This window comes from Pseudorca crassidens, chromosome 2 (genome assembly GCF_039906515.1).
Source record: "Pseudorca crassidens isolate mPseCra1 chromosome 2, mPseCra1.hap1, whole genome shotgun sequence".
NCBI lineage: Eukaryota > Metazoa > Chordata > Mammalia > Artiodactyla > Delphinidae > Pseudorca > Pseudorca crassidens.
This window is the reverse complement of record NC_090297.1, coordinates 10,202,482-10,228,368: the sequence shown is the minus strand read 5'-3', so window position 1 is coordinate 10,228,368 and position 25,887 is coordinate 10,202,482. Positions and strand designations below refer to the sequence as shown.

At 41.1% G+C, this 25,887-nt stretch overlaps 1 protein-coding gene across 6 annotated transcripts in view; it reads right to left on the bottom strand.

Moving 5' to 3' along the window:
* PRDM2 (PR/SET domain 2) overlaps positions 1-25,887 on the bottom strand; it is a 117,941-nt gene that overhangs the window by 75,175 nt on the left and 16,879 nt on the right. For 3 of the 6 annotated variants that reach the window (XR_010939344.1, XM_067721070.1, XM_067721035.1), the window contains 2 exons: positions 13,647-13,761; positions 11,882-11,985 (listed from right to left, as the gene is read on the bottom strand). Coding sequence is in view for 5 of the 6 variants with exons in the window: in XM_067721035.1 (XP_067577136.1) it covers positions 11,882-11,985; positions 13,647-13,761 (219 nt within the window). In the remaining variant the exon portion in view is untranslated. Of the gene's footprint in view, positions 1-11,881; positions 11,986-13,646; positions 13,762-24,461; positions 24,559-25,887 lie in introns of those variants that run through there. The other 3 variants (XM_067721044.1, XM_067721055.1, XM_067721025.1) reach the window with 3 other exon arrangements.

The window sequence follows — 25,887 nt, the reverse complement described above, 5'->3', positions numbered from 1 at the left end:
AAATAAAATATCGTTTAAAGGTTTCCATTTTCAAATTCTAAGACAGTTCTTGCTCATTACACGCAAATACTCTATAAAAGCATTTCACGGAAACAAAATAAATAAGCAACAGAAAAAAGGAAAATAAAGATGAAAACTGAGATCCAAAATTGTATAATCCTCATTAGTTATTTTTCTATTTGGGTGTAATTTTTTTCTCCTAAACTTCAAGTGCTATAAGGAAATGCACTTGATGATCTCCAAATGCTTCGCAAATACGTACACAAAGACAAGTGACAGCTCTACTCCCTTCAGGGTAACAGAGGAAGAGTGAGCCCGCAGCGGTGCTCCACAGCACCCGGATGCCCTGAGCTTTCTGGGCTGCTCTGCAAGTCAGAGTGTGGAGGCCCAGTCCTGCTGGGGCTCACAGCTCAGCAGGTGCCTTTACTGCCTTTACTGCAGGGCTGACAGAAACTTCAGTAAGTGAACATGCGGTGTGAACCTCCACGTGGGTGACAGGGTATGATGCTTTTGCAAACTCCGCTGACCTTAAAACCTTCTCTATCCAGAGCAGGGAATATCGGTGTCCTTCCGAAACAAGACCAAAAACCCGACCCCTCTTTGAGGAGTCAGATCAACTCTACTCTTGCAAGAAGCTTCCCCTGATCATCCTCTCTCAGTGAATTCCTCCTGCCAGATGCTTCCAGCATTCAGTCCTTCATCTTAAAGACAATCTACTGAGCAGCTATTGTTAACTTTCTTTGTATATACATACATCCATTTATCTAGATTTTACTTCCCCAAAATTAGACTGTAAAACACTTGATTAGGCACTGAAATAGAACTGCAGAATCAATTGGTGACAGTCCTGTCAAAAACAAAGCAAAAGGAATGAGTCTTTTACTTTCGCTTTTGGAAGAAAGGAGAGAATCTTGATGCTTCTGTGTTTTCCCTACACATACACAGCCAAGACTCCCGCCACTCATTTCTTCTTTTCTCTCCTGCCCACATTAAACACTGTTGTTTGCGGCAGCTTTCCTGCAGGAACAAAGCCCCCACTCTCGGCTCCTCTGGGCAGGCCTGTGTCTCCCAGCCTGTGACTGCCAGGGCAGTGCCCACCTTCCTAGCCACGAACAACACTTTCTTCCTGCTGCGAGTTAGATATCTGACATACCACTACATGCTTTCTGTATTATCTCATTTAACCTTATGCATCAGGTTCATTATTATCCCTTTTTGTAACGTGGAAATTAAGGATCAAAGATTAAATACCTTTCCCAAAGTCACTCACTTAATCAGTAGTAAAGATGGGCTTAATCCCAGCTCTGCTTGACCTCTACGTAACAGTGCCTTCCTCGACCACCCTAGCTAAAGCTGTGAATCCTTCGCTTCCCATCAGCACCTCCAGTCATCTCCCCGATTTATTTTTCTTCATGGTACTTGTGCTCTTTTAAAGTGTGGGATCATCTACTTACTTACTTATTTAGTGACTATCTCCCCACACCAGAGTATTAGCTCCATGAGAAGACATTTCAGTCTTTTCATTCACTGCAGTACCTCCAACACCCTGACCAGTAGAGAGTAGGCTCTCAATAAATAACTATGAAATTAATGAAATGATATACGAACGTATAACTGTCATCATTTAATGAGCACCTACTATGTGACAGGTGCCATGCTAGAAAGTGCTTTGTGGTTACTCTATTTAGTCACCACGAAGTGTCAATATTTTCACTAGCCCGTAAGCACCCACAGTGAGTTTATTCAAAAACTGGTTGTTTACTAAAACACCTAACTGCACCATTCTAATAAGAGGTTATCCATGTTACACTTCACTCCTTTTCAAACTCACTGTCACACTCACCCTCAGCCTGTACACATGCGAGCATGCCTGACACGCTCCTCTCCCTTTAAAACAAAGAGAAAGTGCAGCCCCACGTGGTATGTTAGGAAGACACAGAATCACAATACAAAATTTAAACTTTACACACCAAAGTAACTTAAGCTACTTTACATTAAAATGTTTAAGAGATATTTTTGCCCTGTTTGCCAGCATGATAAAATAAGGAAAATGGAGTAGTCAGTTGGTCTTTTAACAGTCCATATTAGTTACTTTTTATTAACTTAGGAATAAGAAGTCTTGTTTGGATTTATTACCATAGACAGCAGAGTCCCACTCACTCCCCACGCATATATTGACACAGCTACAGACAAACGCAGAGATGGTGCTGGAAAATCCCACACAGTTAAAGGCAGCTGGACAGAGGCATCAAGAGTCTATAGGCCAACTGGAGAATAATAATAAGGCTGTGCCGACATTTCCTGGCTCCCAGGTCAATGAAGACCTTTGCAAAGAGCAAGGTGTTCCACTTGAGTGAAGTATTTATGTACAGCTCGTTTTGTTACAAAAGAGACTAAGGCATCTACTAAGTCATGCTTAAACTAAAATACTTAGTTTTATATAAAAAGATGAACAACTCAATTTTTTTACAACGTGCAAACAAGTAATTCACAAAGGAATACGCATGGCCAAAACCTCACAGAAAAAAAATTAAATTTACCTAATAATCAAAAATAACTCCAAATTAAGTAATGTTTTTACCTGTCAAACTGGTAAAAATTGTTTTTTAAAGGGGAAAAAAACCCCCCAAAAAACAGCATTAGAAAGCAGACATTCCCCCAAAACGCTAATCAGAGAATAAACTGGTTTAATTTTTTCTGGATGGAATTAAGAAATACTGACCAAAGAACTTTAAAATGTACACACAACTTTAACCAGCATATACACTTGTAGGAATTTATTCTCATGAGATGACTGGGCAATCACACCATGATGTATGTACGAAGATGTTCACAGCAGCGTGGTTTACTACAGACTGTTTCTAATTCATTGCTAAATGGAGACCACCACAGATTAGTTCAGTATGACAATCCAGGCATACAGTGGAATACTAAGCAGACCTTAACAAATACTGTGTGTGAATGACTGACTCACGTGGAAACCTGTATCTTCTGTTATCTTTGTATTCCTTAAGAATTTTTTCAGTAAATACACATTATCTCTATAATTAGGAGAAAACAAAGATAACCAGAAGTTGTGGAAATATCAGTATAAAAGCCATAATACACTGATGACTGAATAAAGCCATTTATATAAAGTATGGCTTAGATGATACCATTTTTGTTTTAAACATATTAATATATGAAGAGAAAAATAATCTGAAACTTAAATACGTGACTATGCTAATGGTTTTCTCGGAGAAGTGGGATTTATTCATAATTTTTATTTTCTTCTGCTCACGTGAATTTTCTACCTTTCCTCCACTGATTTAGTATAATCTCTAAGTAAAAAAGGGGAAGAGGGTGGGGAGAATGAATGAAAACCCAAGTCTGAAGGAAGGCAGCTGAATGCCTGCTGAATGCTAGGCTCACACCCCCCATCCTCTTCCCGTCATCATCATCACACATACAAAGTTTTTAAAAAATATGTAGCTTTGGGCTTCCCCGGTGGCGCAGTGGTTGAGAGTCTGCCTGCCGATGCAGGGGACACGGGTTCGTGCCCCGGTCTGGGAAGATCCCACATGCCGCGGAGCGACTGGGCCCATGAGCCACAACTACTGAGCCTGCACGTCTGGAGCCTGTGCTCCCCAACAAGAGAGGCCGTGACAGTGAGAGGCCCGCGCATCGCAATGAAGAGTGGCCCCCGCTTGCCACAACTAGAGAAAGCCCTCGTACAGAAACGAAGACCCAATACAGCCAAACATAAATATATAAATAAACAAATTTATTTTTAAAAATATATATGTAGCTTTCTCACTTTTATTGAGAGTCAAACCTTGTAATTAGGAACTGGGATGAAAATGTGTTTTCATACAATTCCTACCTCAGTTGGTCAAACTTTGGTTTCCAATCAGAATTAACTTCAGTGACTGACACAAAGAACCTATCTTTTAAAATGTGACAGAATTTTGCTTAATGTAAGTACAAAGTACTAGACTGCACATGTACCATAACACCACGAGGCTCGGGTAGTGGAAAGACAGGGAGAATTAGAATCCCTTCCTTTCGGGCAGAGACAATGCAAAGGCAGGTAAAACTCCCAGCCCAGCTCAAACTCAACAATGATACATAACAAGTCTATTTCCAAATCTTGATAATGACTAAGAAATACTCAGCTGACTTGATCCCAAGGAGAAATACTTCCATATAATCAATAATTTTTCCTCTATAAACAGTCCCTTTTAACAAAGCAAGGGTACCTGATTATGTACTATTATAAAAAAATTTTTACAAGTTAACTTTCAAATGGAAATTCCCTATTTGGAGAGAAAGAATTGAAGGAAGGGAAGCACCTCTATGCCAAGCACTGGGCTAGATGCTCTACGTGTTATTTTATTTAACCTTTACAAGATCCCTATGAAATATTATTAAGTCCCTTTTACACATGAGGACACTAGGGAAAGATGATAATTTTACTAGAACTCTGAAGTCACTGAGAGTCACAGCCAGGATTCAAACCTGGTTCCCGCATTTACTGCTCCATTTCTATTTTTCTCTCTTTCCAACCCCCTCCTCCCATCCTTAACCTCCCCTGGGTCATCCAGGCCTAACCTCCTTTCCGCCCCTACCACTAAACAAAGACTAGGTATTAACTCACTGTCAAACAGAATGTAATTTTCACACCACCCAATTTCAATTCAATTTAATCCAATCATTTCAAAAGCCCTAAAAATAATCTAAATTCACATTTTAGCACACACTCCAATTTAAAAGCACATTCAAAATTATACCCTCATGACAGACAGAGAAAGGTCTGTAAAGAACCAAACTGTTAAACATAGTTATTATTACCTCATGGGTTGGGGGTGAGGGTTTTAACTGATCATTTACTTGTTATAATATACATGCATTAATTCAAATTTGCAAATTAAAAAAAAAATCCTCATTCAATTAACATGAATGTATCATCATTCCAACCCTCAACTGTTTGCCTGAGGTCCTTACCCACTCTCAACTTGCAGTAACCAACCTTCTTTGACAGAAATCACTCCCAGGAATTAAGGCAGAGCACCTCCTCACTCTGAGGTAAGTGTTTTACTCATCCAAACCGGTCCCGCCACAGTTAGAGTCTACAGAAATAAAGCCTTCCGCTGGCTGTTCTCTGGACTTGCCCCTCCACCTGTATGTAGCCTAGAGCTCTAACACACTGTTGATGGACACAGAAACCTCTCCTGGAGGTCCAAGCTCCATTCCAGTGGCTCTGGTTTGTCATATTGTCTGAAGTCCCTTTTCATCTCTTTTCTCTGGGGATCTAGCTTGTTGAATTTCCAACATTATGATCATTTTCCACTTTCCCTGTCTGTCCCTGGAAGACAGACAACATCTAATTATATTTCCATGTGTTTAGACTGACAAAAAAGGAGTAAAGGGGAGACAGGAGGTTCACATCTCCACTAGCCCAACTTGCATGGCATTTACCTCCCAATGCATTTCCATAAGTAAATAACTCAGTGTGCATTCAGAAGTCAATTCCAGGACTTCCCCCACACAGTACTCTAACTTCTTGGTTCAAATTACAGCCCATACTCTAACATTAGAAGAGAATGAAATTCTAAGCAAAAAATAAAGATCAGTAATCTTTAAATATGCAACCATTTTTTTTAAAAAAGTGTCTTTATCCTCTACATGATCATTCAAGAGTTTCTCTTTGATGTTCAGGTTCAACTAATATTTACTTAGCCAGAGTCATCCATGTCAAGTATTTTCATATATATGATCTCATTTGTAGCCAAACAAATCTATGAGGAGCTTGTTATCCTCATTTAAAAGTAAGGATAAAGGAAAAAAAAAAAAAGGATAACCTTTTGGAATAAGCATTTCAAGGAAAACATTTAATAAAAATTATGTTTTTATAAGTTATAAAGAATTGTATTAACACTGCTACCTAGGAAACACTACACCTTCTTGGTCTGTTCACATTCCATTTGTTTTTGAGCTCCAGAATTAGACGCCCAGAGGGCTTGTTAAGGACCATAAGACACCACCCTACAGAAGTAACTTTCCAAGGGCTATAGACAAAAATGGATCTTTGGTATCAACCACTTCACTCTTCAGATTGCTTTAGAAAACCAGGGCTTCTTTTAAGAGCTATTCAAAGGCATCACTGTATCTGAAATATTCTGAAGATTCTAGAATAAGGGAAATAAAAAATCTAATAGGTGGTAGCACATTTTACTACCATAAGCCAACCTATAGGTGATTCTAAAATACAAATTTGAAAACTAAACAGCTGGGCCTCTCAAACCTGCAAAGCCCAGTCCCAGAGCCATCATTACCAAAACCCCACACTGCCTGACCCTTGACCCTCATTTGAAACTACTCTGAGTAAGTTTCATACCTACGACCACACAAATATTTCTGGAAACCCGCACAACAACAGATGCTCAATAAATGTTGACAGGTTCAAAGTAGGCCCCCAATCAACCTCCATAGCATGAATGAAATAACTCATTGTTAAATTAGAAATTCTAACTCTGGATGACAGATGTTTAAAAATTCCATATAACCCTAGAAATCACATAAAAAATGTTGTGTATATATGTGCATTTGTATATTTTCCGGGGAGATTTTCAAAAGGGTCCACAACACAAAAAAGAGTAATAATCTCTAGGTTCTGTTGGTGGGAAGAGCACTGAATAGGCAACCGAGAAATCTGGGCTCTAGACCTAACTCCAAAACCGACCGTTTCAGACATTAAGCAGGTCACCTGCATTCATCTCAGATTTCTCATCTGTGGAAAGATTTAGGGTGTTTCTAGTATTCTTTTATTCCACAAACAAAAATCCCCATGGGGCATTGTCAGTAGTCTATACAATACCACAAATGTTATATGCCAAGCTCAGCGCTCCAGAATTGAGGAAAGTGCCCAGCACGTGGTAAGAGCTTATTCACAAAGAGGGGTTAAATAAGTAAATAAACTCTCAAAGACAATTTTTTTCTTGCACCATACCAAGCTGCCAATCTAAGCACAAGTTAACTCATTCAAAAAGGTCGCTTAATTCTCTGCACTTCAACGTCCTCACCCTCCTGAAGTTCCTGAAAGAATATGATTGGTATAGCAGTTTCTATGACAATGAAATCTATGGCTAGCCCACTTTTAAGTACCAAGTTCCAAATCTTTGCACTCCTATTAACCACACAGCTTCACAGTAAACCTAAGACCCCAGACATGACCTCACTCCCACTGCTTCTCTTTTTCACACACAGAGACCAGGGCTCAGCAACCTTTCTGTAAAGGGCCAGAAAATATTTTCAGTTTTACAAGCCATATGGTCTCTGTCACAACTGCTCAACTTGGCCACTGCAGGGCAAAAGCAGCCACAGGTAATATGTAAACAAATGAATGTTGAGTTCCAACAAAACTTTATTAATGAACTGAAGTTTAAGTTTCATATAATTTTCATATGTCACAAAACATTTGATCTTTGTTTGAAATTACTTAAAAACGTAAAATCCATTCTTAGCTCTCGGACTGTAAAAAAACAGGTGGCAGGTTGGATTTCCCTAGTGATCTAGGTCTTTTGCTAGCATACTAGGCATGGTTTAGAGGCTGGAAAGGAGCAGTAAGAGCTGAGTGGTACTTTCTGAAAAAAGGTTCTGTAGAATCAGCTGGTTGACTTTACTCTAGTCTCATATCTTCTTGCCTCCATTTTTAAATTAGAAATAATTTGAAATTAGAAGAGTTGAGATAGCAAAGATTATGAAATGTACTTGTTAATATCTGATCATAACAGTGTGAATGATAAAAAGTTTGTTTTCACTTCTGAAAAAATTAAAGTCTTCTCATTATAGAGAAATAATTTCTCTATCAATTTTAGCTGAAATGCAATTCTACTTCTTCCCTCCATCCACCCGACTCAAAATTTGTTGCCTAAATGAATAACATGCAAATGGAAGCAGTGAACTATCAGTTTTCATCTATAAGAATGGGGGGAAGAAACTATTAAAAACATTAACAGTACTGGTTTTAAAGAGCTAGGAAGGGACTTCCCCGGGAGTCCAGTGGTTAGGACTCCACGCTTCCACTGAAGGGGGCACAGGTTCAATCCCTGGTCGGGGAACTAAAATCCCACATGCCGTCTGGCACGGCCAAAAAACAAAAAAAGAATAGGAAGGAATATTTACTCTTGGTAGCTATGTAAATTAATACAATCCGTTTGGAGGCCTGTTAGGAAAATTTACCAAAAATTAAAATGTACATAACTTTTGACTTAACAATTACACTTCTAGGAATTTATCTTAAGAAGATAACCAGACAAGTGAACAAAAATGTATATACAGTGAGTTTCATACTTTGAAGAATTGTTTGTTTTTTTAATTTTATTGAAGTATAGTTGATTTACAATGCTGTGTTTTCTGCTGTACAGCAAAGTGATTCAGTTATACATATCTATGTATTTTTTCATATTCTTTTCTCTTATGGTTTATCACAGGATATTGAATATAGTTCCCTGTGCTTTACAGTAGGACCTTGTTGTTTATCCATCCTATACTAGCATCGGCTAATCCCAAACTCCCAATCCTTCCCTCCCGAAGAATTGTTAATATCATGAAAAGATTAAAGCTACTTAAATGTCCACTGGTTAAACAGTGGAAGGATACAATGGAATCTAGGTACTGTATAAGAAATAATGATGTAGATAAGCATTTGACATGAACACATCCATAACATATTAAGAGAAAAAAGCACGTTACAAAATTGCATACATATACTGTTTGATCTCAACTGTATGAAATGTCTATATATGGTGTTTGTATACGTACCAGTGTGTGTGAGAGGAAAAAAAAACAGGACAGAGAAGCAGAACTAAAAGAATGCACACCATGATGTTCACTGGTGATTTTTACTTTCTTGTTTATAGTTTTCTGTATTGTTTATATTATTTTACAGTTGAGCATGTATTACCTTTATAATTTAAAAAGGACTTATTAGACACCAAAAGTGGACCATAACATAAACCATGGACTCTGGGTGATAATGGTGTGTCGATTGTAACAAATGTCCCACTCTGGTAGAAATGTGGATAGTGAGGAAGTTGTGTGTATAGGGCTCATGGGGGAGATTTCAAAACTCTTTGTACTTTCTGCTCAATTTTCCTATGAACCTTAAACTCTCTAAAAAATAAAGACTAATTTTTTTTAAAAAGGACTTATTAAAACATGCAAACAATTCAAAAGTTCTGTTCATCAGAAGCACTTTTAGCCCCACGGAAGTGAGTGTGAAAGGCTTTTACCAGAAGTGGCTTTAGAATACTGCACACTGCTCACTGCGTGTGTGCGCGTTTTGGTTTTTTTGGGTTTTTTCGGGGGGAGGGGGGTAGTTGAGAGAAGTATTACATGAAGTCCAGCCTTTAGCCTGCCAGCAATTCCCCACCAGGAACTGACCAAAGAGTGCTCTCCTCTTTCCAGAACCTGACTGTTTTGTGCATTCACCCTGAGGATACTCTACTGTTTCTCTCGTTATTTCTGATTTAATAGAATGCTTTCAGTGAAAACTTAGAGAACTTGAGACTGCGTTAGATAATAAAGGGCTCAAGAAAAGCAATTTAACACTTTCTCTCCGATTAGCTTTAAAATGGAGTTTTAGCTGAGGCAAAAGACCAGGCTGCTAAAAGATAAACTGGCCTTAAGGGGCTTTAATGGGAAGAACAAATGCCAAGATGAGATTTTAATGATAAGCCGTTTCTGTTACATTAATTGGGGGCGTTCTGTTGCAACTCTGAAGATAAGACCAAGGTTGGAATAAGTTAATGGGGAAACACTAAATTTTACCTGGATTTTTATTTTCTTCTTTATAAGAAATATGTACATTATAATTTACACTTCCTATACTTTGCCAAATACATACCTCCACATGTGTATGTCATATATATCTACTTTTATTTTAACACAGCAAAAGCCTTAAAGGTTTCTGCACGGACTATATACCTCAGAGTTGAAACTATCTGAATGACAGCCAGATTTTTTTTTTTTTAATTGCAGGGAGGAAAAGCCAGCCTTGATAAGAACTAAATGTTTAAACCTGACTAACAAGAATTGGCAACGTCATAAGGATTCCCAAACTGTGGCAGTATATAAGTAGAAGCATCTTAAATTAACAGTGCGATGCTAACAAGTTTATAGGAAAAATCGAATCTCTAATACATAATGGTTCCACATTATAATTTTCACCAAGCTACTATGAATTCATACTCTGTATGAATTTCAATACAAATGAAGCTTAATTTACAAAAGGCACTGTTAATAATGTATACAATATGCCCAACAATATCAAATTGTTATGTCGAGTAAAACAGGTACCATAAACTTGGGTTTACTATTACTGACATTTGTTCAACCTTAGATACACACAGAACTAGAGTAAGCATTTCCTGGTTCCCTGACATATCCTAACTAGGATTAATGCTAACCTGGTAGAGCATATTTGTTGGTTTCACTTGGGAAACTTCTAAAATTACAAATGCTGTTTATTTTGGAAGATAATTTTGTGGTCAAGACAATTTTAAGTGTTCAGGCATTATCTTGAGTAATTTTTTTTTTTGGTTGGGCAGTTTTTCTACAAATACAGCACTCTTTTCACTCAAAAGTTGTGAAATAACACAAAGTAATCACTCCCTTGGTAAATGGTCGTTTCCTAAGTCCCCTTGGGTTAACTGTCACTAGATTTATTATAAGGGATTCAAAGAAGCTCTCAAAATTACTTAGAGAAACCGTCAGAATTTTCAAGGCAAGAAACACTGTTCGTAGCACTGAGAAAAATAGCAACACACCTCCAACGGACAAATGCCACCGAACTTCTTGATGGAAAGTGTCCGGACATTTCCTAGGCGTATCTTATTTTTAGACTTTTATATGTTTACATATGAAACAGATGTGATTCAATCTAAGACAATCTGAAAGAAATGCTTTTCCTTACCATCAAAAAATTTCACTTGCTTTAAAAAGGAGTCACACCATTGAGTTCTACAAGAACATGAGGAGCTTCCCGTGGGCACCTGATCTGAATTAAGTTCAACAGAAATGCTGAATTCACATGCAACTCTCCGGGAAACAATAACAAGATATTTTATCTTTACAGCTTTCTTAATGAGATTATTTTTTATTCTCCCCACTTTTAAATTGAGGGTTTTAGGGCCCAGAGGTTAAGTGCCCTGCCCAAAGTTACAAAGGCGGGATGTGAACCCAGGCAAGCCAATGAAACATTTTTAACTGCCGCACTGCCAGGCAGGAGATGTGGGTTCTGGTTCTGCACTGACAACACTCGCAACACGTGGGCCCCACAAGGAGAAGTTGCTCCCTCTGCTCTGGATGGCTTCCCTGAGTACAGAGTGTGCGAACACTCCCTCTCTTCTAGGACTGTTGTGAGAACGTGAAATGAACAGAATGAAAGCCTTTCTAAAAGTCCAAAGCACTATATAAATATACCATGTGCTAAATATGTCCAACTCTGAATGTTCCAGCAACACAGAGATTAGCTTCTAAAATATGGAGAAGACCCTAACAACGCTGTATTTGCGGCCACCTTGGAGTGTCTTTTATGGTATCTGTCTGCAAGCCTGTAAAGTGGCAGACCAAAGTCCTAGCTGCAAAGTCCTGAACAAGGCAAATAAAAAGTAGATCTGACATTTATTGTTGAGGACAGCCAAGCACTTTCAAAATACAAACGTAAAATCAGTCTGTATCTAAGGAAACACATTTTCTCTCTAACAAAAATATTCTTGATTTTAAAGAACATATTAAGATGATTATTTTAATTTCAGAATGTCAAATTCTAAGAGAATAGAATGATATCTTAAAAAATGTACAGAACTCTGATAAACAAAGGACCAGAATTATTTCTTACCTCCCACATGTATACATTATTCTTAACCTGAGATCTTTTTTTCTTATCACCAACAAATGGCCCAAACTTTTTGCCTTTTAAAATTGGCTTAGTGGCCCAGACACCTAGAAAATAAAACCAATATTTTCATAATGTATTGTGGTTATTTTGAAGACTAAAGCATTAAAAGCAATTCGGTTTCACAAAATACTTAAAAGGCTAGACAGCCTAAAAGCAAGACAATGTTAAATTAATCGAGATCACGCAAGATCAAATTAAATCAAGTATTCAATGGGGATATTTATTTTTCTTCTTTATGTTCTTCCGTATTTTCCTAATAGCCTGCAAAGAACCTATACTGTTTTATAAGTAGGACAGATTATTTTATATTCGCTTGTTTTTAATTTTTACATGTAAAACTACCCAGACAGCATAATCACAAACACTTGGAGAAGAGCAAAATCACAACAATTAAAAGAGAAAAAAATATTGGAATGTAGCAAAACTACAAATAAATTTTAAGTTCTTCTTTCTGCTTTTCTACAGATTTCAAGTTGTCCCCAATGAACATAAGTTGCTTTTATAAAGGGTTAGAAACATAGTTTCGAATAAATATTTTTGAAGTTTGTTTGCTCAAAGTGGAAAACGCTCTCCTCTCTGTTTCCTGAAAACTTGAACAACTCACTTTTCAGAGTTTCAGGCAACTCAGATTTATGCTGCTGTGTGGTATTCTCAGGGATACTTCTATTTTCTCCACACTGACCATAAGGCAAACAAACAAGATGCAGAAGCAGTAGGGAAAATGGCAGGAGATGCCCTGGAGTCAAGGGAACCAGCGCCAGGGTGACTCTTACTGTGAACAGGTTCCGTCACCTTCTGGCCTCAGGTACCTCACCTACAGACGGAGGCTGTGGTCTCAGCCAGTCCTGCCCAGCTACGATGAACTAATTCCACTGCCTGTAAGTCTGCTATGAACCCCATTTGTTATCCCAGCTAATAAGTAATTAGTGGAGATATAAAATCAACTACTTTCATGAATAATACAATATAAATGCTCAAATTACTCACTGAATACTTTTCAATGAGAATTAGGAAAAGCATTTATTAAAAATTTATTCATACACATACACACATAAACTGGAATATCAGAAGTACATTTTTAAAAACAGAAAACAGGACAGAAACATGATACATTCCAAGACTGTACTTTGACTAATTTTTATAACTTATTTCCTTAGCCTTCTGTCTAAAGATTAGGACACAAAAACAAGACTAAATACAAAAAAGCTTGGCTGTATTCAACAAGAAATTCCAGCCAGAAGCACTGGAATACACTCATGTCATCATTCACTAAAATATCTACTGAGCGTCAGGTACTGGAGACATAAGCTAAATAAGAAATGAAGGCACTCACAATCAGTGAAAGGCACAGATGTGAAAACAAATACAAAATAATGAAATAAATATAACAGCATAATCACACTCAAATCACAGTGAAATCAGAGGAGGGAGCAATACATCCTATGGGAAGAAGAGCCCCGGGGAGACACGGAGGAAGGGGGCTGCTCAGGCTGAATCACCGAGGATGGTGGATGGGTGAAGGCGTGCTTCTGGTTTAATTTTATAATCTATGTCCACCCTGGATTCTTAACTGGAAAACATAATCTTCTGAGTCAGAGTACAGATGTGTTGCTTTTAGAGTGAGCTCCCTACCTGAGAAGCCCCAGAGGAAGCCTCGCCACAGCCTGCCCTCCCTTCCCTCTCCTTCTCTGACCCCAGTGCTCACCAACCCGAGTCTTGTCAACAGCAGATGGGAAAAGCCTCACTTCCTCTGGAAGGCCTCGAAGCACATGTTCAGGTACCTCGGCCAGGGTCTCGGCGGCTGCCACAGGCTCAGCGTTCTGCAAGTGAAGAAGCAGAAGGATAACAGCAGAAGGAAGAAAACCCAGCTCCTTTTTGATTTTTTTCTGGCCCAATAAGCAAATAAGCAAAAATGTAACTGAAACCCGAAGCTGGCAAGCCAGACCAAGATGATGATGTCAAGCGTTTGAGAAGTGGCTTTGATGGTTGTCTGTGAGTCTCCAAAGGAAACCACTGTAACCTTCAAGCATGTCTGTGTTAATCTATTTTGTTCCAGCCACCTGTGGCCATTTTAAAAACATGTAAATCTCTGGCACCATATTGTTTTAAACTCCCACAGAATCTGGCAGCAAAATACAGCTCAAGCTTACTTTTAAGTCATAGGCTACCATCAGCATTTAAGGACATTAAAAAAATAAAAACCAGCACTCCCTACTTAAACGAACACTGTTGGCACATGCTGTAAAGGCCATGCCAGCCAATCGGACCCCCATCCCATCCATGCTTTCATCCCTCCAGCAACAACCCCTTGACGGGCTTGAGGATTCCCAGCAAGAACACTACAATTTATTCTGGGCCCTCCATGGAAGTGAGATCTTTCCAGGAAACGGTATACTATATGACTGTATACCAAGTAACTAAACAGCAAAGTCCCCACAATATCACAAAGTCTCTAAGAAAGAGAGAATTTAGAAATTACTAAGTATATGCCAAAATTCTTAAGAAATAAGATTACTATTAGATAGATGTATGTCAGGTAACGGAAAGGGGAGATTTGAGCCAACTCATAGAACATGACTGTTAGTCTAAAGATAACTTTCAAATTAAAGGAAAATCAAGTGGCCATTAACTGGCACCACATATACCCTGAAGAACTGATGTGCAGATCGTGACCCCACCAAGAAGGATGGGTTTTGTAGTCTGAATGTTTTTTATTTCACTGCAGAGGGAAACATTTCTCAAGGACTTTCAAAGAAACCAACATAGGGAAAAAGCAAACTCCAAGCTAAAAAGATTAATTTTCCCAGAACAATGAAGATCTTGTAGTTTTTAAGAATGTTTTGTGCCAAGAAAAGAATATCATCCAAATTTCTGTACTCCTAGCATTTCAGTTTTTAAAAAAACGTATCAATAGGCTGCTTCGAGAGAAATAAATCCCGCCGCAACAAGCATGTCACTAGGAGGGTCTACTGTGCTATTCTGAGTTGAAATGTGCAAAAGTGGGCATCGAGGCACCAGGGTTCATTCCCTGGACAGGGCAAAGGTGACGGTGCATACACTCCAGAAGCACAAATACTTCCATCCTGCTTGATTTATGCCTTGGTCCTGACAGTATCACCAAGCACAAGTTCAATGCCTTCCCAGACATGGGAATATCAAAACTGGCCCAGAAAATGGTCTTATGGTATTTTTCATTAGCTAAAGTGTGAATAAATTTAGCACACAAATTTCTCACTTCTAAATACAGTGCCCTCATTCTAAAAATTTTCACGTATAAACTGGAATTTCGGAAACGTGAATAAATTTTTCCAAAGAGGGAAAAGGTGTTAAATTGGTAGTTGCTATCCTAGGCTACATAATAATTATTTTTAACTTGGATAAATTACACAATATTAACAAGTACTAGCCGCAGTGATGAGTCCTATTAGCACATGGCCAGTTAGCACAGTCAGTGGGAATTTTCTTCCCCTTTCTCAGATGGGACCCAGGCGAAGATTTTAAAGGTTTTGACACCACTTAGCCTCCCCAGAAGCTCTGAAAAGACAGTGCGTCAGCCAACTCAAACTGATACTTCCAGGCAGTATTACAATAATATTAATGACTTAATGTGTACCGGGAACTTCCTCAGGCCTCAGTGCAAGGCACTGTGCTAACCCTCTTGTGTGCAAGCTTACTCCAAACAGCCCAAGAGGCAGGCACTGTCAATGCCCCCTCCCAGCTCCCCTCTCCCTCACCACACACACAGAGGAGGAAACTGAGGCTTAGGGAAGTGGTCCAGGCTGCTCAAGGACAGGATTTGAGACTCCGTCTGTCTCTCCCCAGAGCCCGAGCCCGTAACTACTGTGGTATCTGGGTATGTTAAAATTCTGCTGGATCGGGTATGAGGCCCTAATATAAAACATGGTGACTATGGTTGACAGCATGTATTACAGAACTGAAACTTGCTAAGACAGTAGAACTTAAATGTTCTCACCAAAAAAAAGATAAATATGCAAGGTGATGGGTATGTGAATTAACTAGACGGTAGGAATTCTTTCACAACGTATAGGTATCTCAAACCACCACGATGTACACACACTTTAGACATCTTACAATTTTATTTGTCAATTATACCTCAATAAAGCAAAGATTTCAAAAAAGAAAAGATTCTGCTGGAATATAATCTGAGAATCTCTGTCCTAAAACCTCCAAACTTCCCCAGAAATGTCAACAGGAGATGGCACCTAAGGCAGGACTGGTCATTCCCACAGGAAATTTGTAACTTGAGGATAAGTTGAAGATCATGGATATTAAAATTTCTGAGACACCTGTGAATATAAAGGACCTCAGCAGAGGTGTCACAGGAAAAAGAAATAAGGAAAGTCCCCACACATGTATTTACTTGCTTTCAGCAAAACCATTATTTTTAATTTGGGCTCCTTTAGTTAGTAGAGGAAAGCTTTTTTTCCTGTTTATTTCCGTACCCTTGACACTCCAAAGGGACTCAACTGAAACCGGAGGACCTCAGTCCAGACACTGGCCAGCTCCAGGGCCTTCCTCTCACCTCTCCGGCTGTCCCAGAATAAAGGCACATTCCCATTTCAAGGGTTTCTGACACTGACCACTGTGATAAGCACGGGCGAAGCTACGAGGGCTTCTCTACTTTCCCGTTATATAATAGAAAACGTAAGAACTCTTTAATTCCCTACTTAATGAAACAAGTATCAGTGAACTGATCTGGATTGGTATGTATTAAATTTAACGTATTAAATTTAACATAGTAAGTTTAAGTTAGTAAGTTAGTTATTACCTGTTAATTGACCTCCTTAATTCCATGTCTCCAACTTCCTACCTCAAAGTTAAAGAAAGTCAATATCCCCTCTCTCCCCCAACTAATGGCCACAAGTTGTCCATCATTCAATCACTAACAAACACTTCCCAAGTGCCTGCTCCGGGCTAGCATGTGCGGGTGGTGAAGATACTACGGTTAATACAGCTGACCCAGGCCCCCTTCTCAGGAGGCTCACCAGCAGAGGAACTCGTATTCTGCTTCCTAACACAAGAAACCTTACAGGTATTTGGAATCTCCAGTTTTGACCTTGCTGTGGAGCCTCTTAAAGGTCCTTCTACGCTTTCCTGCAATACTCTTCCTCTGGCCGAGAATGACCTTCCCATGCTGGACAATGGGGAGCTCAGGGAACATGACTCTCACGCCTTCCTCTGGGCCAAGCTCTGTGCTAACAAGCACTTTCTGCACATCACCTCACCGAATCCTCACCATAATCAGAGCTAACGCTGATGGAGTATTCAGGATACTAATCAGACACTATTCCAAGCTCTTTCTACAGCACCTCATTTAATCTTTACACTATCATGCTAGTTGTGGGTTCTTTTATAACCCCATTTTACAGAGGAAGCTGAAACCTGCCTATACTCACAGCTAGTAAGTGGCAGAGGTAGGAGGATTCAAACCCAGACAGTCATGCTTCAGGAGCAGGAATCCCAAATACCAAGTCTTAGAGTAGCCCTGTCGAGTAACTTTCCCAAATTACATAAAATAGTGGAGCCCAGGTAAATTCCAGACAGGAATTTAACAGACAGGAGTCCACCTTTTAACTACTAAACCAGTGGGGTCGCGAACTATAATCCGGTGGTGCCTGGGAAGTCCCTTTCGAGGGTCCACAAGGTCAGAGCCATTTTTATAATAATAATAAGACGTTAGCTGCCTTTTTCACTCTCAGATGTGTACAGGGGAGTTTTCTGGAGGCTCTGACATGTGCTGATGTCATCATGCCACTGGCTAATGGAATGTGTGATTGTTTAACCTTGTGCTTTAACTTTTCTGAGTCATGAATAAGGGCTGTAGTCTGACTAACATCACTGTACCAAGTGGATTCCATGGTACTGATACCATACTAGATGTTACCATCCCGGGAAGGTGAGCGCAGAGGACCGTACAGGACTCTACTACTTTTGCAATTTCCTGTGTATCTATAATTATTCCACCCCCAAAGTTTTAAAATTTGTTTCAATTTCATGGTAAATATCCAAACACATAATCCACGTAAACAAAAAGCTTGAGAATGGTTGGACTGAGGAAGACCACCCCTGACCTTCCGGTACCTCCCATCTCAGGACTGAGAGGCAGAGAACAGGAGAGTGTGGTGATGCGAGGAGCGACGGAAGAGGCTGGACCCACATATTTGTGCCCCCCTGCTTCCCCCCATGCCAAGCTTCCTGAGCGCAACTGGAGGGGGTGCTCCCCTATAGGCACAAGGGTTTGTTCGGTTTTTTTAAGGTTTCATTGCTAATCACCAAAGGAGAACAAGTAAAACAGACTAGAACAAACTGAGTTAAGTGGCTTCAAAATATTAAAGGCAACAACTTATTGTCGATGCCCGTCAGGGGTCCTGCAAGGATGGACAAGGAGAACAGAGTTTCTACCCTTTGCTTTAAGCCCCAGATGGTGGGACTGCGACCCCATCAAGGCCAGAGGACTCCTAAGGGAGCCAGCTTGTGTCGGTGCTCCAGGCCCCTGCCCTACCCAGAGGAAGCCTGTCTCCACTGTCCTACTGGACAAGGGTCCCCATCAGGCCAGCTTCCCACGCTCTCGCCTCTCACTGCATGCTGCACCCTGACGCACTGATGGGTTGGCCTGTTTGATGGCCTCTCCACCAGAGGCAAAGCCGAGGTCCCAGACACACAGGGCAGGTCTATTTCACTCGCCCTGCCCCCGGAGCCCAGCACAGGATGCGTAGCTCAGAGCAGTGGCTGCAGTGAACAGTCAAATAAACGAGTGTCTGGCAATCAATGTCAAGAGGTCCAGGCGCACAGACGGCTGTAAGTGGATACGGCTCGACTGGTAACGGAGTCCAGGGGAGTGGATGAGATTGGAGAGCAAGAGAAGAGTGAGGACGAGCCCTCAGGACACCATTATCTCAGAGTGAAAGCAGCAGAGGAGGCCTAGAAGAAGACAGCCCAGAGGCAGTGAGGTACCAGAAAGGCCAGGAAAAGGTTCAAGGAAGGGAGAGAGGTCAACAGTCACACGCTGCTGGTGAGGCTTCAAACTCTGCTGTACCTGATCCCTTCCGTCCAGGGCCCACCGCCGCCCTCCTTTAAAGCTGGAACAGCCCAGCAATCCCACCCATCCAACAAACGCCCAGTCTCTGTCCCACGTGCCACCACAGCGCTACCCTAGGAACCCAGGAAAGCAACAAGGAGGGCAGGGCCCACAGCCTAACGTGGGAGACCGGCGGTGTGTTCCCTTGGGGACCACTGAAAGAAAGGGTGTGACAGAGCTAAGGAGGGGACTCTGCTTTAGTTAGGGTAGCTGGGGGTGGAGCAAGAGCATCCCAGAGAATGACACAGAGAATGACACTGAGACTTGGACTTGAAAGATGAGAATGAGCCATGTGTGAAGGCCTGAGCCTTCCAAAGAAACATCGGGAGGAGACCAAAGGGCTTGGCAAGTTCAGGAACAAAAAGAGGCCACTGTGGCCAGGTCAGAGTGAGCCAGGGAGAAAGCAGAGGCAGCAGCCATCAGATCCTGCAGAACCTTCACGACCAAGGTACAGAGACCAGACGGCCTTTGGAGAGCGGTGGGGCGCTGCAGGGTTTGGGGCAGGGGAGTGACGAGATGTGACGAAGTCTTCTGGCTTCTAGTCTATTCCATATTCAACTTCTCCAAACGCTCTGCCTTCTCTATTAGTCAACCTATAAAGCATCTGGTTCAAAACTCTTCTAAAAACATTCTAAATAAAGTCCTGTAGTTCCTCTATTGGTTTTAGAAACTTTCACAGTTCAAGGGAAGCAAAGAAAATGAGGTACCTGAGAGCTTTCTCACCCTGACATACCCGTGCCCCTTGTCCAGAAGGTTCTGATGCAGGGTGGGAATGGAGTGGGGGCTGAGCAGGAAAAGGAGCTTTCTGTGAGTCTGTTACTGGCAAGACTGAGTTGCAACTTCTCAAACCACCTTCATCCAAAGCAGCACACTGTGGACCTACAGCCTTTCAAGTCAGATAGTTTGTTTGCTATACCCACAGATTTAAAAAAAAAAATTCTATTGGAAGAAAACTCCCCATTTTACTCTTCAAAGTTCCTTCCTGGCCCCTACAGACACAACCCTCTGGCTCTTCCTGCCCTCACCAGCCTAGGTCCTCTTACTCCTCTGGGGCTCTCACAACCTACAATGACCCAGACCACTGGTGCTTCTGACCCTCAATTCCTCTGACCAGTCAATATCCTCTACATCCTTCCAGGTCAAGTTCACATCCCAGTTCCTCCATGAAGACATTCCAAACAATGCAGGATTGTCCACTTTTCTGGCTTCCTGTACGGTCAGCTTTATGCTCTATACATATAGTACTTCAAGGCACGTGGAGAACGATACCATGAGGAGAGACAGACTGTTGGTGAGATGATGAACTAGGAGGTTTAGTAAACAAGGAATGTCTCGGTCTGTACTCAAGCAGTAACAGTGATTAGAAGGTATTTACGGGGCAGAATCGCGACTTGGTTACTGGCTGAAGATGGTAATAACGATACTCACAGTGTTCCCTACGTGCCGGGCACTAGTCTTAGCGCTTTACATTTATTACTCATTTACTCTTGCCCACAATCGCATGGAATGGGCACCGCTATTATCCCTATTTAACAGGTGAGAAACAAATACCAAGAAGGCAAGTGACTTGCCCAAGTTTACACAGCTGGAGGGGAATGTGAGTCACAAGACACCAAAGGTGAGGCAGAGCTAAACAACCCTCGAACCTTCTCTACCAAAGCATTAATATCAGAACAACAAAAAATGTAAGACTTCTGCCACAGTTCCTTCCACAGTTATGTAAGGAAATGCTATTCAAGTTACTAATTTCTTTTTTCAAATTTCAGAAATAATCTAATATTTTCATTCGGAAAGACAATGTCCTGGATTTTATAAAAATTGCTAATTTACCTAGTAAAATACATGATTCAAAATGAGATTTAAGGGCCATCATTATTCAATGCATTAGTTTCCTAAACTATACATTCACTAGTTGAGGTTTAAGTAATAACAACAGATTGGAATCACCTTAATTGGAAGGCTTTTTTAAAAATGTCTTTAGTGTCAAATCTGTATTTATAGTTACCTACAAAAATATAATTCTATATTAATAATATGCTACAACAGCAAAAGTGCTTTTGATTTTTTACACCATATATATTTTTAGGATTAGAAAAAAAGCAGGGGAGATACCTAAAACGAAAGATAGCCATCCCACAGTTTCACCAAATCTTTAGAAATATGATTATGAACAGGTTTATCTAGATGGTCAGATGGTCTCCTATAAAATATTTCCTGTAAAAGGAATAAACCACTAATATGCACAACAAATGGATGACTCTCAAAAACATACGCTGACCAAAAGGAGATAAACACAAAGGAGCACATACTATATGATTCCATTTACCTGAAATTCTAGAATGGGAAAAACCAAACCATAGGGACAGAGAGCAGATCAGTGGTTGCCTGGGGTAGGGGCTCGGGGGAGTAACTGCAGAACAGCAAGAAGGAACTTTTGAGGGTGATGGAAATGTCCTATATCTTGACAGTGATGGTAGTTACATGAGTGTAGACATTTGTCAAAACTCAACACTTCGAATGACTGTATTTCATTACACATAAATTACACCTCAAAGTTGATGTTTAAAGTAAAATAAGTAAATGAATCCTATACCCTCCTCTTTAAATCGTGCTAAAATGAGACGTTAATGCTCTGAGAAAATAAAGAACAAAAATACCAATGCCATAGAAAAAAATTTTTTTCAAGATTTTTCTTTAACCCAAGTCAAGCATTACTTTGCTCAAAAGCCTCCAAAGGTGTCCCAGCTCCCTGAGCAAAGTCCACTCTGGTCCTCACAATGACCACAGGTCTGACCCCATCCGCTCTGCTCCAGGCACGTGTGTTCTGGACCCAGCCTGCTCCACTTCCTCCCTACACCCCTCTCTTCACACTCTCAAATAAACAGTCACTGCATTTAATATGCATCAGAACACTGGCACTGGCTGCTATTACATAAGGCTGCATGTACCATCTTACACAGGCAACACATACTAATGTCTTTATTTTTATTTTTTTTAAAGATGCTAAATAGAGTCCCTCTTTTTTTTTTTTAATTATTTTATTTCATTTATTTTTGGCTGCGTTGGGTCTTTGTTGCTGTGCGTGGGCTTCCTCTAGTTGTGGCGAGCAGGGACTACTCTTCATTGCGGTGCGCGGGCTTCTCATTACAGTGGCTTCTCTTGTTGCGGAGCACAGGCTCTAGGCGCGCAGGCTTCAGTAGTTATGGCACGTGGGCTCAGTAGTTGTGGCTCGCGGGATCTAGAGCACAGGCTCAGTAATTGTGGCACACGGGCTTAGATGCTCCGCGGCATGTGGGATCTTCCTGGACCAGGGCTTGAACCCATGTCCCCTGCATTGGCAGGCGGATTCTTAACCACTGCGCCACCAGGGAAGTCCCGAATATCTTTATTTTTTTTAATATGAGAATAAGCAAGCTTTACTGGTATTTCATTTAAATTTATATCAGTAACTCCTTTTATACACTTCATCCAAAGACTGATCATAAATTACTACATCAGTTTTAACCTATTTAATTAAAGCTCCTCGTTTCTTAAATATCGATTTGATCAAAACCAACACTGGGGAGCAACAGCAGTGGGTGACAGGAGAGATCAGATTCAACATCCCTTAATATTAAGAACACAACATTGTATATTCACACTAAGATACATATCCCTGCTACAACAGACTAATACTAATCACCATAGCAATTGTTGTCACCAGCAAAAGACATCCAAGAATCAGAGAGTATTAAAACACTCAAATTCTTCTTTGTTTAGACTGGCAAACAATACTCTTAGTTACTATTCTGGGGGCAAACAATGGAGGAAAAAAATCAAACAAGCTTCAGTTTCCTAAAATAGCATTAAATTGTATTTGGTTAAGGAATGAGTACAACTGCAACTAACAACAAGCAGATGGGGACACAGAACAAGAAAATCTTATACAGCATCTCCACAAAAGAACAGCAGTCAAATAGTTCTGAAAACACTTTCAAAAGTACCCTCCTTCAAAAAGCTGGCAGGTCTATTAAGCTTCCAACTAAAGAAACTGTCCTCAAATATGGTGTTAATAGTGAACAAACATAGTACTACATTCTTGCCCCTAACAATCCAGTCCCTGCAGCACCGGAAGAACGATATTCTAACAAGTGGAAATTAGATGATGTCTCTGTCCAGTGGCTTCCCATTGCATTTAGAAGAATAAAAGATAAACTTCTTGGGCTTCCCTGGTGGCACAGTGGTTGGGAGCCCGCCTGCTGGTGCAGGGCACACGGGTTCGTGCCCCGGTCCGGGAGGATCCCACATGCCACGGAGCGGCTGGGCCCGTGAGCCATGGCCGCTGGGCCTGCAAGTCCGGAGCCTGTGCTCCGCGGCGGGAGAGGCCACAGCAGTGAGACGCCCGCATACCTCAAAAAAAAAAAAAAAGATAAACTTCTTCTCATGGTCCTAAAGGCCCTATAAATCTGGCCCTCATCCCTCATACCAACTTCATCCTGTCCAGAGTCCCTGATGCTCGTCACGCTCCAGCCCCTGGCCTGCACTCCGTTCCTTGAACCAGCAAGCTCATTCTCACCTCAGAGCCTTTGCACTCACTGTTTGTTCACTCTGCCTAGAATTTCTTTCCCCAGATCTTCATATATCTGGTTCTTAGTTATGTCTTGAGTCTCTGTTCTGTTATTAATCACTTCTTCAGAACAGCCTTCCCTGACCATGTAATCCAGAGAACCTCTCCACCCATCATTCTTTATCACATTACCTTATTTCACTGTCTTCACAGCACTTTTCACTGTCTGAAATTATCTTGCTTGTCATCCTGCTTTTTAACTGTCTCCCTCTAAAACTCTGTGTTACAAAGCTGAGCCCTTGCCTACCCAGTTCCCTGCAGGCAGAACACACTGGGATGCAGTCTATGCAGGATGCATGAGCGGATGAGAGAACATTCAGAACAGCTACAGTAATGGAATATGGATCTTTCCATTATTCTGAGGGCTTATCACAATTCTCAGGGTTGGATCTGCAGCATCAGTGATTAAAAGCTTCTTCTGTTGTTTTAGTAAGTAAAACTTTAAAACAAGTTTGGAACACTAAATTGCTTTGCTACTGATTACTGGCAATACCACAGACCAGTGGTCCCCAACCTTTTTGGCACCAGGGACCAGTTTTGTGGAAGACAATTTTTTCCACGGGGGCGGTGGGGAGAGTGGTTCAGGCGGGAACGTGAGCGATGGGGAGCAGTGGGGAGCAATGGGGAAGAGTGGGGAGCGGTGGAGAGCGGTGGGGAGCAGTGGGGAGCGGTGGGGAGCAGTGGGGAGCGATGCAGAGCGGTGGGGAGAGGTGGGGAGTGATGGGGAGAGGTGGGGAGCGATGCGGAGCGGTGGGGAGTGGTGGGGAGCAGTGGGGAGCCGCAGATGAAGCTTCGCTCACTTGCCCACCACTCACCTCCTGCCGTGCGGCCCAATTCCGGTCTGCCGCCCAGGGGCTGGGGACCCTTGCCATAGATGACTGATCAGTATACAGACATGCTGCAATCATAAAACTACTACACTGATAGAAAGTTTCATATATTAGTAACAATTTGAGTTACATAAAGATTCTTTAAAAGTTAGTAATCAAGACGGCAGTATTAAACCATTAGGGCTTAAACTTACACAATGCTATATGTCAATTATATCTCAATAAAGCAGGAAAAAAAAAATCACTGGGGCTGTACCTAAATATTACAGTTCTCTTCTCCTCCCAAGCACCTGATGGGTTTGCACTGCTTTCCCCACTTGAGTTTTAAGTTCAATGCAACCATGGGAGTAACTCTAGCCAGTTAAGCAGAAGAAGAAGAAACAAGTACTGAGACAAAGCCTCCATCACCCTTGGTTCTTAAGCAACTGAAATAGCAGATCCACACTGGATGTGCAGCAAGAACAAGAAAGAAAAGGTTGCTGTGTAAGACCCTGAGATTTTGGAGCTGCCCGTCTGTAAGTGCAGCATAACACAGCTTATCCTGACCGGTACAGCAGTATAGCATGGTGACCAAGAACTCCTGGGCTTTGGAATCTGACTGGCCTGAATCAGAATCAGATTCAGATTGAGTCTGAGTGAATCAGAGCTCTATCACTTACTGTTTGAGTGATCACAGGCCTCTGGCCTTAATGTCTTCATCCATAAAATAGTTATGATACCTACTCTCCATAGAGTGGTTGCAAAAGACTGAATTGAAAGACTATATCTGTAATACGCATCGCGGTGCCTGGCGTGTTGGTTAAGCGCTCACTAGGCAGCAAGTGGCATTAAACCCCAGAACACCTACTTTAAGGGACTGTGAGCTTATGTGCATTACGGAACTTTGCTCACCTTGGATGCTCTATAAAGTAAAGCATTCTAAACTCTCTGTCCATGAGACAGCCATTTATAAAGTTCTGGATTCTCCTAGATAAATCTAGGAAAAGATAAGAAGAATAGTGGAACAACTCCAAGTTAATAGGGACGGGTGTGGAATGACAATGAAGCAAGTAAAGGATATCTGTGATTTGAAAGTGGAAAGAAAAGAAAATGGAGAGTGAGGGGAGGAGATACAGTGGCTGCAAAGGCTGGATTCTAAATTAGAAAGAGAAGAGATAGTAAGAAGGGGCTAAGTGCTGCGAACAGACAGAAAGAGAATGAAGGACAAAAAGCATGTGGGTCTGGAGCTCTGTGGAGCCCAGGGCTGAGAGTGGAGGGAGAGCCCGGCTAGCCATACCAGGAACGACTTGAAACATATTGATAAGACAGCAGTTCAAACTGCTGCTTCAACAGTCAGTGTTTAAAATGCCAGGAGGCTTTGGACTCTGCTGTTTCTCCTAAAGGACTCACTTGTAAACAATATGGTATGCTC